Below are 18188 nucleotides of genomic sequence, written 5' to 3'. Positions count from 1 at the left end.
CTTCTCAACATTACCAACACCATTCACCTTCTCCAAGACACAGCCATTGTGCCCGGCTGGCGGTGCCCCTCTGCCAGTGAGTGGCCTCCCCTGGGGGCATCCACAGGGGGCATCGCTGCCATTCGAGATGCCATGGCTGCTTTTGTTAAAGGTCAGGAGCACAGAGGATAATAGAAATGTGTTGTTGATGCCCAAACTCCACTGCTTCTCCAGACCAAGCTGCTGAGCCCATCTAAGGTCAACTCAATCACAGCTGTCTGTTTGTTGCTTTTGTTGAACTTTTTTTCATAACTCCTTCATTTCCCTCGGGCCTCATAGATCACAGCTGTGATTAAAGCACTCAATCACTGGGCTGGCTAAAACATGTCTCTGAAAACATGCCTTCAGTTGTTTACTGATGCTGACAGAAGACTTCATTGAATCTGAGAGAATAAAGATGTTCTGAAAGATGCAACCATCTTAGATTTGGACTCTTACTACTTGATTAGCAAGATTTATAAAAAGTACAACTACAGGTTGTCATAAGATGACATGTAGCCATTAGAAAGTATTTCCATAGGAAATGTTCGTCACAAGACTGACATCTTGACTTCTGTAGCTAATAGCAGGAGAAGGGAGAGGGTTTCTGCACTTATTCAAAGATGATATGGAGAACACTGATCGTTGCTGGTAAAAGCTTCCTGGCATTGAGCAGTGATCTGCCCTAGAAAAGGAAAAGCTGGACCGTTTGAGAGCAGAGCCATTGTTCAAAGAGCTGCTGAATTGGAAGCGGGTGCTGTTGGTTATGGAGACCGTTCCTGGCTCCACCAGTGCCCATGCCTCAGTCAGCCCCAGGCCTGTTCTGGGGCTGGGAGGTGGGGTGGTTTGGAGTGGGGTGGAGACGCAGCTTTTCCTGGGATGGGCTTCTGAGGGCATTGATGCCAGCTGATGACGAATCTGGACAGGGAGTCACATCATAAAACTACAGAAGATAATACTGGTTAGGAAAGTTTGTAAGCCATCTTATTCATACCTGCTGTTCACTCCAACTGTATACAATACAGTAGTCATTGAACCACAATAACATCAGCTGTGTGTTTTGTAATGACTTCAGTCTGAAGTATCTCTTTTTCTTCATTCAGCTGCCTTTCTAAACAGATTTATTTTAATGCTCAATCTTTTTTTGTAGCTTATGCTTTTCAACCTTCATTTCACTCTTTTATTTAGCTAAATACCCCATAGAAAATAAATATTTTGTTGCGTGTGTCTGAAAGCTGCTTAGAATAGGATCTCAGGTGGTCATAGTTAGATGCAGTGCATAGCTTTATAATAAAGTATATTTGTTTGTTGGGATTCCTGACAGTAAAAGTGTCTGGGCTGAGTTATGAGTTGCTCAGAAGTGGACCAGGTGTGCCCTGTGTTCTGCGTGCCCCATGTCCCTGGGGTCAAATTCACTACGAACACACACCGACACCCTTAAAGGAAACCCTTAAACTTGCACACGTGTGCATACCAAACACACGCACAAACACATGCATGCACACACACACACTGAGTGTACAAAACCTAAGGAATACCTTCCTAATATTGAGTTGCACTCCTATTTTGCCTTCAGTACAGCCTCAATTCATCTGGGCATGGACTCTACAAGGTGTCAAGCATTCTAAAGGGATGCTGGCCCATGTTGACTCCAGTGCTTCCCATGGTTGTGTCAAGTTGGCAGGATGTCCTTTTGGGTGGTGGACCATTTTTGATACACACAGGAAACTGTTGAGCGTGAAACCCAGCAGCGTTGCAGTTCTTGACACGCAAACCAGTGCGCCTGGCCCCTACTACCATACCCTGTTCAAAGGCACTTAAATATTTTGTCTTGCCCATTCCTTCTCTGAATGGCACACATACACAATCCATGTCTCAATTGTCTCAAGACTTAAAAATCCTTCAACCCGTCTCCTCCCCTTCATCTACACTGATTTTGAAGTGGATTTAACAAGTGACATCAATAACAGAGCAAAGCTTTCACGTGGCCAGTCTGTTATGGAAAAAGCAGGTGTTCCTAATGTTGTTTTTTTTACCACCAGGTGTATATATCCAATCAGTCCCATGGTGTCAGGATCTCTAGGGCTCTACTGCTTGGCTGTCACCAATGATGTTACTCTAGCTCCCTCTTGGGGTCAAATAGAAGCAGTAGCTTCTCATGTGAGCAGTTAGGTAATTCAAGTAGGAAGCATTGTCAGTAAACCATTGACTCCCAGGTAAATAAAGTTGATGAAGTTTGGCATTTTCTCTTTCTCGTCAGAATATAATGGTTCATAACTGCCATGCCTAATTGTGTGAACTGTCGGACATCTGGGGCCCATGATGGAAGTATATGTTGGCTCTCCCCTTCTCTTCAAACGAACAAGGGAGCCAAAGCCAAACATCTGTTACCATGCAAACAGCATCTCTGTCATCAGGCCTGGGGGCTGAGTCCCAGCTGAGATATAAATAGCAATCAAGAGCTAACAAGGTTGACACAGGCAGCCTACACATGGAGTTAGGGCTGGGAGATAAATGTGATATTGATTAGGAGGGACCGGTTAGTAAGAGGACAGGAATGCTGGGTGTGTCTCATGATCACTCCTTAGAAACCTGCAATATGGGAGGAGCAGGAGCAAAACCATGACAAATCAGAGCATGTATTAGCACCAGTCATGATGACTGGGACAAGCCTTTGCTATGGGCACCAGAGTTATAGTGGAGGGGAAAAACACACTCCTGCTGTTGGGAGATGTTTGAGTTTGTACGGTCTTAACTCTACATATTTAGGAAGTGAAGGCTTATAGGTGTGTGTTTTCTATTCTCAACATCTGGGAGTTATTCAGTAGAGTGAAACATTACAGATACTGTAGAACAAAATGAATAGAGCTAACATAAATCCCAGTTCTGCAACTAAAGCTTCAACTTCCTTGACGGCAACAGTGCCTCTTCATCCTCAGGAGGCTGAAGAAATTTGTCTGCCTCTAAGACCGTCATTAACTTCTATAGCTGCACCATTGAGAGCATCCTGTCGGGCTGTAGCACCACCTGGTATGGCAATTGCACCGTCCGCAACCACAGGGCTCTCCAGAGGGTGACGCGGTCAGCCCAACGCTTCACTGGGGTCACACTGCCTGCCCTCCAGGACCTCTACAGCTCCCGGTGTCACAAGGCCAAAAGATCATCAAGGACCTCAGCCACCCGAGCCACATCCTGTTGAAATCTAGGAGGTGGAGACGGTACAGGTGCAACAAAGCTGGGACCGAGAGACCGATAGAGGCTGTTTATCTCCAGGCCATCAGACTGTTAAACATTCACCACTAGCTGGCCTTCACCCAATACCCTGCCTTGAACCATAGACACTGTCACTAGGCAGCTACCCCCCGATACTCTACTCTGCACCTTAGAGACTGCTGCCCTATCTACAGTGCAATCGGAAAATATTCAGATCCCTTGACTTTTTCCACATTTTTTTACGTTACAGCCTTATTCTAAAATGGATTCAATAGTTTTTTCCCCCTCATCAATCTGCACACAATACCCCATAATGGCAAAGTAAAAAAAACGCTTTTTTGTATTTTTTGCAAATGTATTCAAATGAAAACTATCCCATTTACATATGTACTTACATAAGTATTCAGACCCTTTACTCAGTACTTTTTTGAAGCACCTTTGGCAGCAATCACAGCCTTGAGTCTACAAGCTGCAAGCTTGGCACACCTGTATTTTGGGAGTTTCTCCCATTCTTCTCTACAGATCCTCTTAAGCTCTGTTAGGTTGGACAGGGAGCGTCGCTGCACTGCTATTTTCAGGTCTCTTGATGTTCGATTGGGTTCAAGTCCGGGCTCTGGCTGGGCCACTCATGGACATTTAGAGACTTGTCCTGAAGCCACTCCTGCGTCATCTTGGCTGTGTGCTTAGGGTCATTGTCCTGTTAGGTGAACCTTCGCCCCATTCTGAGAACCTGCTCTAGAGCACTCAGGACTTCATCAAGGATCTCTCAGTACTTTGCACTGTTCATCTTTTCCCGACTAGTCTCCCAGTCCCTGCCGCTGAAAAACATCCCCACAGGATGATGCTGCCACCACCATGATTCACCATAGGGATGGTGCCAGGTTTCCTCCAGAGCTGACGTTTGGCATTCAGGCCTAATAGTTCGATCTTGGTTTCATGGGCTAAGAGTCCTTTTACGTGCCTTTTTGTCAAACTACAAGTGGGGTGTCGTGCTTTTTATTGAGAATTGGCTTCCATCCGACCACTCTACCGTTAAGGCCTGATTGGTGGAGTGCTGCAGAGATGGTTGTCCTTCTGGAAGTTTCTCCCATCTCCACAGAGGAAAAAATGCTTTACTGTCCCAATAATTAGAGGCGACTAAATATTCCGGACTCTGACATTTCTCATTCTGATATTTCCTTCTTTTTACTTTTTGGATCATGTGTTTTTTTTTTTGTTTTGCTAGGTATTATTGTAATACTGCGATAACATCTGCTAATCTGTGTACGCAATCAATAAATGTTCATTTGATTTGACTGTTCCACACAAGACATTTCTATCTGACTGCTCTAAGGGTGCCCACCTGAACAGGTAGTTTCTGTCACCTGTTCATATAGAGCTCTCCGTATGTGACCTTGACTGGCCCTATTCATGTGTCCAGCTCTTTTTTTTCTCTCTCTCTTTTGAGTTATGCTGGTGCTTTCTCAGTTTAGAACATTCTCTTCAATGCCCTTGATGACGCAAACATGAATACAATTCCTGGCATTCAAATAAACATAGCTCTTTTTTTTTTATCTGACTGCTTTATGGCGATATTCCATCACATGGTTCTTTCTCATGGTCTCATCAGATTGCTCAACTCTAAACTCATTCTACTCTATAAAGTACACTGCTCAAAAAAATAAAGGGAACACTAAAATAACACATCCTAGATCTGAATGAATGAAATATTCTTATTAAATACTTTTTTCTTTACATAGTTGAATGTGCTGACAACAAAATCACACAAATTATCAATGGAAATCAAATTTATCAACCCATGGAGGTCTGGATTTGGAGTCCCACTCAAAAATAAAGTGGGAAACCACACTACAGGCTGATCCAACTGATGTAATGTCCTTAAAACAAGTCAAAATGAGGCTCAGTAGTGTGTGTGGCCTCTACGTGCCTGTATGACCTCCCTACAACGCCTGGGCATGCTCCTGATGAGGTGGCGGATGGTCTCCTGAGGGATCTCCTCCCAGACCTGGACTAAAGCATCCGCCAACACCTGGACAGTCTGGTGCAACCTTGCGTTGGTGGATGGAGCGAGACATGATGTCCCAGATGTGCTCAATTGGATTCAGGTCTGGGGAACGGGCGGGCCAGTCCATAGCATCAATGCCTTCCTCTTGAAGGAACTGCTCACACACTCCGGCCACATGAGGTCTAGCATTGTCTTGCATTAGGAGGAACCCAGGGCCAACCGCACCAGTATATGGTCTCACAAGGGGTCTAAGGATCTCATCTCGGTACCTAATGGCAGTCAGGCTACCTCTGGCGAGCACATGGAGGGCTGTGCGGCCCCCCCCAAAGAAATGCCACCCCACACCATGACTGACCCACCGCCAAACCGGTCATGCTGGAGGATGTTGCAGGCAGCAGAACGTTCTCCACGGCATCTCCAGACTCTGTCACGTCTGACACACGTGCTCAGTGTGAACCTGCTTTCATCTGGGAAGAGCACAGGGCGCCAGTGGCGAATTTGCCAATCTTGGTGTTATCTGGCAAATGCCAAACGTCCTGCACGGTGTTGGGCTGTAAAACACAACCCTTACCTGTGGACGTCGGGCCCTCATACCACCCTCATGGAGTCTGTTTCTGACCGTTTTGAGCAGACACATGCACATTTGTGGCCTGCTGGAGGTCATTTTGCAGGGCTCTGGCAGTGCTCCTCCTTGCACAAAGGCGGAGGTAGCGGTCCTGCTGCTGGGTTGTTGCCCTCCTACGGCCTCCTCCACGTCTCCTGATGTACTGGTCTGTCTCCTGGTAGCGCCTCCATGCTCTGGACACTACGCTGACAGACACAGCAAATCTTCTTGCCACAGCTCGCATTGATGTGCCATACCACTAGAGTGAAAGCACCGCCAGCATTCAAAAGTGTCCAAAACATCAGCCAGGAAGCATAGGAACTGAGAAGTGGTCTGTGGTCACCACCTGCAGAACCACTCCTTTATTGGGGGTGTCTTGCTAATTGCCTATAATTTCCACCTGTTGTCTATTCCATTTGCACAACAGCATGTGAAATGTATTGTCAATCAGTGTTGCTTCCTAAGTGGACAGTTTGATTTCACAGAAGTGTGATTGACTTGGAGTTACATTGTTGTTTAAGTGTTCCCTTTATTTTTTGGAGCAGTGTATATGTCTGGGTTTCAGCATCTACAGGTGGTTTGGCTGAACATCGGACCAGTCTGACGTCTTATTAATCTCGCTCTGTCTCCCCAGGAGTTCTCCTCTTCAGACTTCAGGAGTAACTCTGTGTCCAGTCGAACGCCCACCCCTCCAGGATGCTACTCGCCCCACAGCCCTGTCGACTGCGAGCTGTCTGTCTCCCCCAGGCGCAGGTAAGGACAGTCTCTCACCCATCAGCTCCTCTAGCGATCTACCATGGGGTACACTACACATTTAACAACTCTGTCGAACTAGAAATAATTACGGCTAAGGGTAAATCAAACTCCTATAGCAATTCAGTGGAACATGTAAAAAAAAACGTAAGACTGCACGTACAGTGAGGGCAAAAAAGTGTTTGATCTTCTGCTGATTTTGTACGTTTGCCCACTGACAAAAATTATAAGTCTATCATTTTAATGGTAGGTTTATTTGAACAGTGAGACAGAATAACAACAAAAAAATCCAGAAAAACGCATGTCAAAAATGCGCTGCAGGATTTGTCCTTCACGGCGTAGTGTGTTACCAATTGTTTTTTTGGTGACTTTGGTCCCAGCTGCCTTGAGATCATTGACAAGATCCTCCTGTGTAGTTCTTGGCTGATTCCTCACCGTTCTCATGATTATTGCTACTCCACGAGGTGAGATCTTGCATGGAGCCCCAGGCCGAGGGAGATTGACAGTTATTTTGTGTTTCTTCCATTTGCGAATAATCGCACCAACTGTTGACACCTTCTCACCAAGCTGCTTGGTGATGGTTTTGTAGCCCATTCCAGCCTTGTGTAGGTCTACAATCTTGTCCCTGACATCCTTGGAGAGCTCTTTGGTCTTGGCCATGGTTGAGAGTTTGGATTCTGATTGATTGCTTCTCTGGACAGGTGTCTTTTTATACAGGTAACAAACTAAGATTAGGAGCACTCCCTTTAAGAGTGTGCTCCTAATCTCATTTTGTTACCTGTATAAAAGACACCTGGGAGCCAGAAATCTTTCTGATTGAGATGGGGTAAAATACTTATTTCCCTCATTAAAATGCAAATCAATTTATAACATTTTTGACATGCGTTTATCTGGATTTTTTTTGTTATTCTGTCTCACTGTTCAAATAAACCTACCATTTTAAAATTATAGATTGATCATTTCTTTGTCAGTTGGAAAACGTACAAAATCAGCAGGGGATCAAATATTTTTTTCCCTCACTGTAGCTAACCACAAAATATGTGGCCGATATTTGCAGCAAATGCTGTCTTGGCACTACAAGTCGGACTCTTTCAATGTGTGTTGGAGGATTCATCTGTGAAATAACCCTGACTTTATCATATTCAGGTTTAGATTGTACCTTACGCTGAGAGTCATTGCTCCCACAGTGCTATTTACTCAACAGTGAAGAAGACCAGCTAGAGGAAAGTAGAGATTCTTCAAACCGGTTCAAATGTTCCTAACAACCTCTCAAGTCATCTGTTTTAGCCATACTCATTGTTGCTTACTCCTGGAGAGGTTGGAGCGTGTCTGTGTGCAGTTCTTTAGGAACCTTTCTATTCTGCTAGGGTTTACTTTGGCTTATTTCCTCTGGCTACTCCGGCAGGCCCTGTAATGTGACTTGTCAGGATATCAATCAAATCAAACTCTTTGTCACATGCGCCGAATACAACAAGTGTAGACTTTACTGTGAAATGCTTACTTACAAGCCCTTAACCAACAGTGCAGTTCAAGAAGAAGAAAAGATTTACCAACTAGACTAAAATAAAAAGAAACACAATAACGAGGCTATACACGGGGGGCACCGGTACCGAGTCAGTGTGCGGGGGTACAGGCTAGTTGAGGTAATCTGTACATGTAAGTGGGGGTGAAGTGACTATGCATAGGTAACAAACAAACAGCGAGTAGCAGCAGTGTACCAAAGGGGGGGAGGGGTCAATGTAAATTGTTCAGTGGCGATTTTATGAATTGTTCAGCAGTCTTATGGCTTGGGGTTAGAAGCTGTTGAGGAGCCTCTTGGTCCTAGACTTGACACTCCGGTACCGCTTGCTGTGCGGTAGCAGTGAAAACCGTCTAACTTGGGTGGCTAGAGTCTCTGACAATTTGATGGGCTTTCCTCTGACACCGCCTATTATATAGGTCCTGGATGGCAGGGAGCTTGGCCCCAGTGATATACTGGGCCATTCACACTACCCTCTGTATCGCCTTACGGTCAGATGTTGAGCAGTTGCCATACCAGGCAGTGATGCAACCGGTCAGGATGCTCTCGATGGTGCACCTGTAGAACCTTTTGACGATCTGGGGACCCATGCCAAATCTTTTCAGTCTCCTGAGGGGGAAAAGGTTTTGTTGTGCCCTCCTCACGACTGTCTTGGTATGTTTGGACCATGATAGTTCGTTGGTGATGTGGACACCAAGGAACTTGAAACTCTCGACCCGCTCCACTACAGTCCCGTCGATGATAATGGGGGCCTGTTCGGCACGCCTTTTCATGTAGTCCACAATCGGCTCCTTTTTGTCTTGCTCACATTGACTCTGTACTCCTCCCTATAGGCCGTCTTATCGTTGTCGGTGATCAGGCCTACCAATGTTGTGTCGTCAGCAAACTTAATGATGGTGTTGGAGTCGTGTTTGGCCTCGCATTCGTGGGTGAACAGGGAGGACAGCAGGGGACTATGTACACACCCCTGAGGAGCCCCAGTGTTAAGGATCACCATGGAAGATGTGCTGTTGCCTACTCTTACCACCTGGGGGCAGCCTGTCAGGAAGTCCAGGATCCAGTTGCAGAGGAAGGTGTTTAGTCCCAGAATCCTTCGCTTAGTGATGAGCTTCGTGGGCACTATGGTGTTGAACGCTGAGCTGTAGTCAATGAGCAGCATTCTCACATAGGTGTTCCTTTTGTCCAGGTGAGAAAGGGCAGTGTGGAGAGCAATTGAGATTGCGTCATCTGTGGATCTTTTGGGGTGGTATGCGAATTGGAGTGGGTCTAGGGTGTCCGGGAGGATGCTGTTGATGTGAGCCATGACCAGCCTTTCAAAGCACTTCATGGCTACGGACGTGAGTGCCACGGGTCGGTAATCATTTAGGCAGGTTACCTTTGCTTCCTTGGGCACAGGGACCATGGTGGTCTGCTTGAAATATGTAGGTATTACAGACTCGGCCAGGGAGAGGTTGAAAATGTCTGAAGACACTTGACAGTTTGTCCACATGCTTTGAGTACACGTCCTGGTAATCCGTCTGGCCCAGCGGCTTTGTGAACGTTGACCTGTTTAAAGATTTTGTTCACAATGGTTAACAAGAGCGTTTTCACACAGTCATCCAGAACAGCTGGTACTCTCGTGCATGCTTCAGTGTTGCTTGCCTCAACGCGAGCATAAAAGGTATTTAGCTCGTCTGGTATGCTTGCGACACTGGCCAACTCGCGTCTGGGTTTCCCTTTTGTAGTCAGTAATAGTTTTCAAGCCCTACCACATCCGACTGACGTCAGAGCCGGTATAGTAGGATTCAATCTTAATCCTGTATTGACACTTTGCTTGTTTGATGGTTCGTCTGAGGGAATAGTGGGATTTCTTATAAGTGTCCGGATTAGTCTCCGGCTCCTTGAAGGCGGCAGCTCTAGCCTTTAGCTCTATGCGGATATTGCCTGTAATCCATGGCTTCTGGTTGGGATATGTACGTACAGTCACTGGGGACGACGTCATCGATGCACTTATTGATGAAGCCGATGACTGAGGTGGTGTATTCCTCAATGCCATTGGATGAATCCCGGAACATATTCCAGTCTGTGCTAGCAAAACAGTCCTGTAGTGTAGCATCTGCGTCATCTGACCACTTCCGTATTGAGCGAGTCACTGGTACTTCCTGCTTTAGTTTTTGCTTGTAAGCAGGAATCAGGAGGATATAATGGTCAGATTTGCCAAATGGAGGGCGGGGGAGAGCTTTGTATACATCTGTGTGTGGAGTAAAGGTGGTCTAGGATTTTTTTTTTTTTTCCTGGTTGCACATGTGACAAGCTGGTAAAAATTGGGTAAAACTGATTTAAGCATCAGACCCAGCTCTTACTATTATCCCCCCAAATGTCTTATTTCACTTCCTCCCCTAATTGGCCCCCCACTCTGTAGTCCCCAGCCTACACACCAAGCCTCCCCCCCCCCTCCCACTCAGCCAATCACAGGCTTAGAGACACCCCCTGAAACGACTCTTTTCTCTCCAGTCCAATGAGTGGCAGTCAAAAGGCACAGCTTTTAGTCCGAAACTCGCTCTTCTCCCGTGTCTGGTGTAGATAAAGATGTGTGCCTTTGCTTGCTGGGTTACCACAGCTTAGGATAGATAGGCGTGCAGCCAGGAACAACTGTTTATCCGAAAGCAAAGATTGGCTAGCTGTAAAGGAATTCTCCTCTCTTTGTTCCCTCATTGTTTCTGAGGTGAGTTGTCTGACTTTTATTGTATTTGGTCATGAGTTTAGGGAACACTGGATTTTATTTAGTATGTGTTTTTAAATGATAGGAAGCAATGGTAAACAACACCAACACTCTTATTGTTCTCACTTTGGAGAATGCTGTTGGAGCTGACAGCATCTGTTTTGACTGAGGATTCTTTACCGGCCTGTAATCAGGATATCTCTGTGGCTGTGGAAACATGAAAAGGTGGCTTTTTCCATGAACCTTTTTCTAGAGCGGTTTCTTAAATACTTTCAAACTGTTGTGAAAACTTGCAGTACTACATGAAAGCTAGCTGACAATATTATTTTCATGAGTATGCATACATACATTATGATATAGATTAGGCATGTTTCCATTTTCCTCAAGTTATGGCTATTTATGTAACTGATCTCCCTCTATATTGTATAGAGTTGGACTTGGAGGGTGTGTTTTGGGAGTCTGTTTTCAATTTGAACCATGTTCTATGATGTAAAGGGTCTGAGCATTGGGTTCACTTGGAGATTTATTGTCTCGTTGTTTTGCCTTCTCCTGTTTCAGCCATGTTACGTCACTGGGAACTAAGTTCCAAATGCTGATGAAAGGCAGGCACAAACTGCAGTCCACACACGTACATTAAATGCTATGAAATAATCTCTCAATCTTGATAGTGCCCCAAACAGGTTTAGCCATGTGAATGATAATTTTTTTCCATGGTATTTTCATAGATTTGACCAGCATAGGAGAAAGTTATATGGTCAATATTTTGGCAGATACACTGTAACCTGGCATATGAGAACAGAGCGCTAGATCCAGCTGATGTGTGTTGGTTGACATCTACTGACAGCTTAGCAGGGATGTTCTGCTCAATTGGCTGCAGGTGAATGGCAACACACCGCACCTGGGGACTTGAAGGTCGGTCTGACCGGTTTTCACTTTTCACACAACCTGACTGACTGAAAGGCTCCCTCCAGGCAAACAATGTTGACTAGAGCATTGTATGGGTGTGTGTGTGTGTCCGTGTTTACATTTGACTGTCATCTTTCGGGCCATTTCTTATTTTTTTTCTCAGTTGACAGGCGGCGACAAGGATAACAATGGCAACCACACACAGTTACTATGGCATGAATAATAAAGTGAACCACTTTTCCGTTCCACCACCCCAGTAGCTAAGAATGTGCTGCTCATAAACCTGTAAGTGCAGTGCTACTGTGCTGCTGCTAATCTGCTAATTAGCTAGGCATCAGAGAAACTACCCTGAGGTGTCAACTCTCTGTAGACTATTTCCCACCACAAGCACTCCTATTGGTCCAAAGTAGTCACACCATGAATTGTTCTCTTGCTTCAAATCTAAAAGGTGGCCCATTTGGCTCTAGTGGCTTATAAATATAGTGATTGTGTGAGAGGGAGGGATAGTGGTACATGATAGAAATATCACATCTCTGTGATTTAAAAAAAAAAAAAAAATCCATCCAGAAATGTCTGTAGTCAAACAGCAGGATTCCCCACTTTTATTTGGCCAAACATGGCTGCTGTGGTGGTGGGTATCAGGAAAGGTTTAGCCACAGTGCTACTTTACTAGAAATAACATTAGCTTTCTGAAGTCAGCCATTTGCTGGAATGCCCTCACCTCAATACCCAAACACTGCACCAATAATGTATGCTAGTTAGTTGATATCATGGCATCTTCTACATTATGTCTTCAGCAGGTCGTGCTGTAAGCAGATAGGAAGGTGATACAGCTCCGTTGTGAGTGTGTAGGCTGAGATTAGAGGCTGGTTTGGCGACTTGCCTGCAGTATGCAATGTAGACTTTTGGCTTGAAGGTCAGTCACAAAGCTGACTGCTGCCACTGGCTTGATTTCCTCTCGGGTTGTTCCAACTCAAAAAGCACAAGAAAGAGGATTTCGACATCCACCAGCTCAGATTGTTCTGAAATCATTTATATTAAAATCAAATAAGATTAGCATTCCTGCAACATATTTTTTTTTAAATATAATTGGATCTCTGAAGTTAAGCTAATTGAGTGCATCCAAATGTGCTATTTTTAATAATAGGATTCATATTCAGTAAATATAGTACCTAACATATTATTTGGACCAAACTTTATTTTTAACAATGAGTAAGACATGAGGAGTCCAAGGGAGTGGTCAAAAGCCACCCACACACTCAACAATGAGTATATAGTATCAGTTCTCTGTCTGCCAAGTTGTATGTAGCAGCTGCTGGCAGTATTGTTTCTTAATCCTATGTATGTAATGTATTCCCAGTGAATTTGGCTGTCTCTCCCCCCCCCCCCCCCCCCCCCCCCCCCCCCCCCCCCTACATATGTAGCTACATAGATGTGACAGATTGTACATGGAGCGTACATAGATATGGATTGGCTGAATAATCTATTGGAGTGGTTACATAATAGATCATGGCTACATCCCCTCTTTCTCTCCCACAGCAGTTCCAGCTCTGACTTTACCATGCAGAGGTTTGACCGGGATTCAGAGGTCTACAAGATGATCCAGGAGAACAAGGAGTCTCGCACGGCTCCTCGACAGTCCAACACCTTCCGCATGCTACAGGAGGTTCTGGAGGCCGATGAGAAGGGTGAGCAGAGCTTCCCATAAACGCACTCGTCATCACTCGGTCTCTGTGTCAGGCTGCATTTCTGTTGTAATAAACAGCTGTGTGGGACGGAGTGTTTTGCTTTCATCTCCTTCCCGTTTGAGACCAATTTGATGGGTCTACGGGATGTCAACTCCGAGGTGGATAGAGGTCATTATGGCAAATTCAACAGAATTTGCCACAATTTACTGAATTGTTTCATACTAGGACAGTTATTTGATATCGATAGATGCATCTGGCCATAACCTGGCCCAGAGCTGACTTCGAAAATGTTTTTTGATGGAGAGCAGTGTGTGTTGTTTTTACTTTGCTTAAAGGACTGGCAAAGAAAACAAGTGGAGCTGGTATTAAGAGTTTTATGAAGCGATAACGACCAGTGTGTGGACACTGTTCACACCGGGTCATAAACTAGTGGTGTTCAGACAAGCAGTGTCTCCTACCGGATGCACAGACCTGACACAAGGCAGTAAAGAAGAAAAAGTGATGTGATAACCAGGCTGGCCGAGGCATAACTCTGCCTTGATTCCCTGCTGTGTGTGTGTGTGTGAATCCATCTGCTATTTGCTCTGACTGACTGTGCTCTACTTTGTTGTTTTATGCAGAGGCAGCTGTGCGGTTCCCAGGGCTCTCCCCCAAAACCACCCCCCCAAAACCAACATCTCCCGGGGGTGGAGTCCCCAAGTACCACACCTGTGAGAAGTGTGGCATCAGCATTGTGTAAGAGTCCATAATGACACGTCACCTGTTGTGACATGTTTTCTCTGTCCACAGGAGTAACTAGAAGTGTCATTGCGTAACAGATTAATAAGCAACTGACGAATACAAGCTCTGACAATGATAACTTGCCCTAAGGTGCAGGATGTTCCTCATAAACACAGAGGAGCTGAATTAACGAGCCTTCCCGTAGTGTTTGTGTACATAATGTAGAAAGATTAAAAGGTTCCGAAACAATGTTTTCGTTTATGACTGTGTCCATCTGTCTACAGTACACAGGCGGTGCGCATCATGGACGACCGCTTCCGCCACCCAGAGTGCTACACCTGTTCTACACCAGAGTGCGGTCTCAACCTGAAGATGCGAGGTCACTTCTGGGTGGGAGAGGAGATGTTCTGTGAGAAGCATGCCCACGAGAATTACCAGGGCCTGGGCACTGCCCCACGTGCCACCATCTCGCCCCGCCACTGAGGCTCCGTGACACCCAGCTTCCCCTCCCCTGGACCTCTGAGGGCTGGCACCCCACCTCTTACTGACTCACAGCGATAGACCATGGGCTAGGGAACAGGAGTGGGAGCTTCAGATGTTGCAGCATTTCTATAGCATTTAACTATACTCTGCAGTTATAGCATTCAGTTACTTACCTTTCCTGTAATTGGATGAGATTTGGATGGAACATTGTTTTTCCCAGGCCCTCCTGGTTTAGGTTCATTGTTAGCTCTAATGTACAGCTGTATCTTATTCAGACCACTTAGTGGGTTACGCCTGCCACATTCACACCAACCTATTACACAACAGGACTGGTTTCCTGCTGGTGTATGGATCAGATCAATGATGGAGCGTAACATTTAATCCTTTAAATCACATTGAATCTCCTGCTGACCCATTCAGAAGAATGGAAACCAACTCTTCATTTGAATTACAAGGCGTCTGAAAAACAAGACAAACTATAAAGGGGGAAATTTCATCTACATCAAAGTTTGTGTGTGTTCAACTTGAGCAAGAGTTCTGATAATTCCTTTTGAAGTGATGGTTTAATAAGTGCCTGAATTGCTGCCATTTCCCCTGCTACTGGTTTCACTGTTGAAAGGTTTTAGTGGATTCATCTCTCTAGCCAGAAGCCTGTTTGTTTTCCTTTTGCAATTTAGTTGGAATGATAAAATACTTACTTGCTTTCTTATTGCTTTTTGTTGGATAAGGGAATATAGAGATACATGTGATATATAATAAGAATGTTTTGTAAATGTTTCTTTGATAGAACAATATACAGTACCATATTATAGGATGTCAGAAGGCATGTGTGGGCACAGGGTTGCATGACTTGTATATCTTTAGTGTGAAGAGGTTTGCTGATGCTATTACTGTATATTCTGTTTCTTCACAGCAGCACCCAGAGAGCAACACTAGAATGTTATTTTCATGTCACAGTTAATAAAAACACATCAAATTGCGGTTGCTCTTTTTTTACATTTATATATATTTATATAATGCATACATACACTGAGTATACAAACATTAAGAACACCTGCTCTTTCCATGGCATAGACTAACCTGTTGAATCCAGGTTAAAGCGATGATCCCTTATTGACGTCACTTGTTAAATCCACTTCAATCAGATGAAGGGGAGGAAACTGGTTAAAGAAGGATTTTGAAGCCTTGACAGTTGACCGTATGTGTGCCATTCAGAGGATGAATGGGAAATACAAAAGATTTAAGTGTCTTTGAACGGGGCATGGTAGTAGGGGCCAGGCACACCGACTTGTGTGTGTCAAGAACTGCAACACTGCTGGGATTTTCATGCCCAGTTTCCCATGTGTATCAAGAATGGTCCACCACCCAAAGGACATCCAGCCCACATGACACACCTGTGAAAAGCGCATGAGTCAACATGTCCCAGCATCCCTTTTCACACCTTTGTTGATTCCATGCCCTGACGACTTGAGGCTGTTCTGAGAGTAAATGGGGGGGGCTGCAACTCAATATTAGGAATGTGTCATAATGTTTGGTATAGTGTGTGTGTGTGTATATATGTATATCCACACGAAAGTTTGGACACCTACTCCAAGGGTTTTTCTTTTTACTATTTTCTACATTGTAGAATAATAGTGAAGACATCAACTATGAAATAACACATACAGAATCATGTAGCACCAAAAAAGTGTTAAACAAATCCAAATATATTTTGAGATTCTTCAAAGTAGCCACCCTTTGCCTTGACAGCTTTGTGCACTCTTGGCATTCTCTCAACCAGCTTCACATGGAATGCTTTTCCAACAATCTTGAAGGAGTTCCCATATATGTTGAGCACTTGTTGGCTGCTTTTCCTTCACACTGCGTTCCAACTCATCCCAAACCATCTCAATTGGGTGAAGGTCAGGTGAATGTGGAGGCCAGGTCATCTGATACAGCACTCCATCACTCTCCTTCTTGGTCAAATAGCCTTGGAGGTGTGTTTTGGGTCATTGTCCTGTTTAAATAAATGATAGTCGCACTAAGCGCAAATCAGATGGGATGGCTTTTCGCTGCGGTGGTAGACATGCTGGTTAAGTGTGCCTTGAATTCCAAATAAATCACAGGCAGTGTCACCAGCAAAGCACCATCACTCAACCACCTCCATGCTTCACGGTGGGAACCACACACGTGGAGATCATCCGTTCACCTACTCTGCGTCTCACAAAGACACGGTGGTTGGAACCAAACATCTAAAAACAGATCTCCACCGGTCTAATGTCCATTGGTCGTGTTTATTGGCCCAAGCAAGTTGCTTCTTCTTATTGGTGGCCTTTAGTAGTGTTTTTTTTTTCTGTATTCATCATGAAGGCTTGATTCACGCAGTCTCCCCTGAACAGTTTATGTTGAGATGTCTGTCACTTGAACTCTGTGAAGAATTGATTTGGGCTGCAATTTCTGAGGCTGGTAACTCTAATGAACTTATCCTCTGCAGCAGAGGTAATTCTGGGTCTTCCAGAGTTCAGTTTGAAGGCTATAGATCATCCTATAGATGGGGACATCTGGCCTACTGGTGCTACCTCCCGTGTCTCTGATGCTTTTAATAAAAAAGTGCATTGAGTTGAATTGGTAATTTTGTGTTACCTACAGATCCTAAAATGGAGCTCAAGCTTGTAAGTAAATATGTAAGGTATGTAGGCTAAAATATCCTTAGACCTTTTGCATGAACCATGTGGCCAAGTAACCATGACTATATATGACCTACAGTACATGGATGAACAGTGATGCCAGGTCTGAGAGCCAGAAATCTTGCTCGTTTGTAGGTGACCAAATACTTATTTTCCACCATAATTTGCAAATAAATGAATTAAAAATCCTACAATGTGATTTTCTGGATTTTTTTTCTCATTTTGTCTGTCATAGTTGAAGTGAACCTATGATGAAAATGACAGGCCTCTCATCTTTTTAAGTGGGAGAACTTGCACAATTGGTGGCTGACTAAATACTGTTTTGCCCCACTGTACATGGATGAACAGTGATGCAAATCTAATGGAAATTCACATTATCTTACCTCCAAATAAAAACGTGAATCTCAATGAGTCAAATAAAATATCTGATGTTATGATCCCACACATAAAATGGCTGTGACTTGAGGGCACTAAGCTTTAAAGCACTACTTTGGGCACGACAAGCACAGTGTCTGCTCAGTCTGTCATTTATGCTTACGACTGTTTTTCACAGGTTCTGCTGTTTTATTTTTCTTCCAGAAGGGGGCCACATTGTCACACAAGTCTGCACTGTACTGAGGCTGTCCAAGTATCATCCATGGTTTGTATCCTACGGGAGTTGATAACGTAGTATCGTAATTCCGTGTTGTAGGTGTTGTAAAAAAAAACGCTTAAGTAAATCATTTTAAAAGAACAACTACTTCACAAAAGTGGATACAATCCAATACATTAAAATATTGTAAGCTATCGTACTTTTTACTGATTTCTCTCCCTGTAGGTTTGGCAAGGAAGTCAGTCCTCAGCAGCCTCAATGCTGACTCTACCACTAGATGTCGTTGCTTCCTCAAGAAAGGAACAACATCAGACTTCATG

The 18188-nt window shown here is 44.5% G+C and overlaps 1 protein-coding gene across 2 annotated transcripts in view; it reads left to right on the top strand.

Moving 5' to 3' along the window:
* The window catches only part of LOC139390022 (PDZ and LIM domain protein 2-like), a 59201-nt gene extending 43612 nt beyond the window's left edge, over positions 1–15589 (top strand). Inside the window, exons 7-10 of one of the 2 annotated variants that reach the window (XM_071137127.1) lie at positions 6475–6593; positions 13259–13407; positions 14028–14142; positions 14412–15589. In XM_071137127.1, coding sequence (XP_070993228.1) covers positions 6475–6593; positions 13259–13407; positions 14028–14142; positions 14412–14610 — 582 coding nt within the window. In that variant the 3' untranslated portion in view covers positions 14611–15589. The remainder of the gene's footprint in view (positions 1–6474; positions 6594–13258; positions 13408–14027; positions 14143–14411) is intronic. The other variant, XM_071137128.1, reaches the window with a different exon arrangement.
* The last annotated feature ends 2599 nt before the right edge of the window (positions 15590–18188 follow it).

The sequence above is a fragment of the Oncorhynchus clarkii genome, chromosome 30, assembly GCF_045791955.1.
Source record: "Oncorhynchus clarkii lewisi isolate Uvic-CL-2024 chromosome 30, UVic_Ocla_1.0, whole genome shotgun sequence".
NCBI lineage: Eukaryota > Metazoa > Chordata > Actinopteri > Salmoniformes > Salmonidae > Oncorhynchus > Oncorhynchus clarkii.
This window is presented reverse-complemented; position numbering and strand designations above follow the sequence as displayed.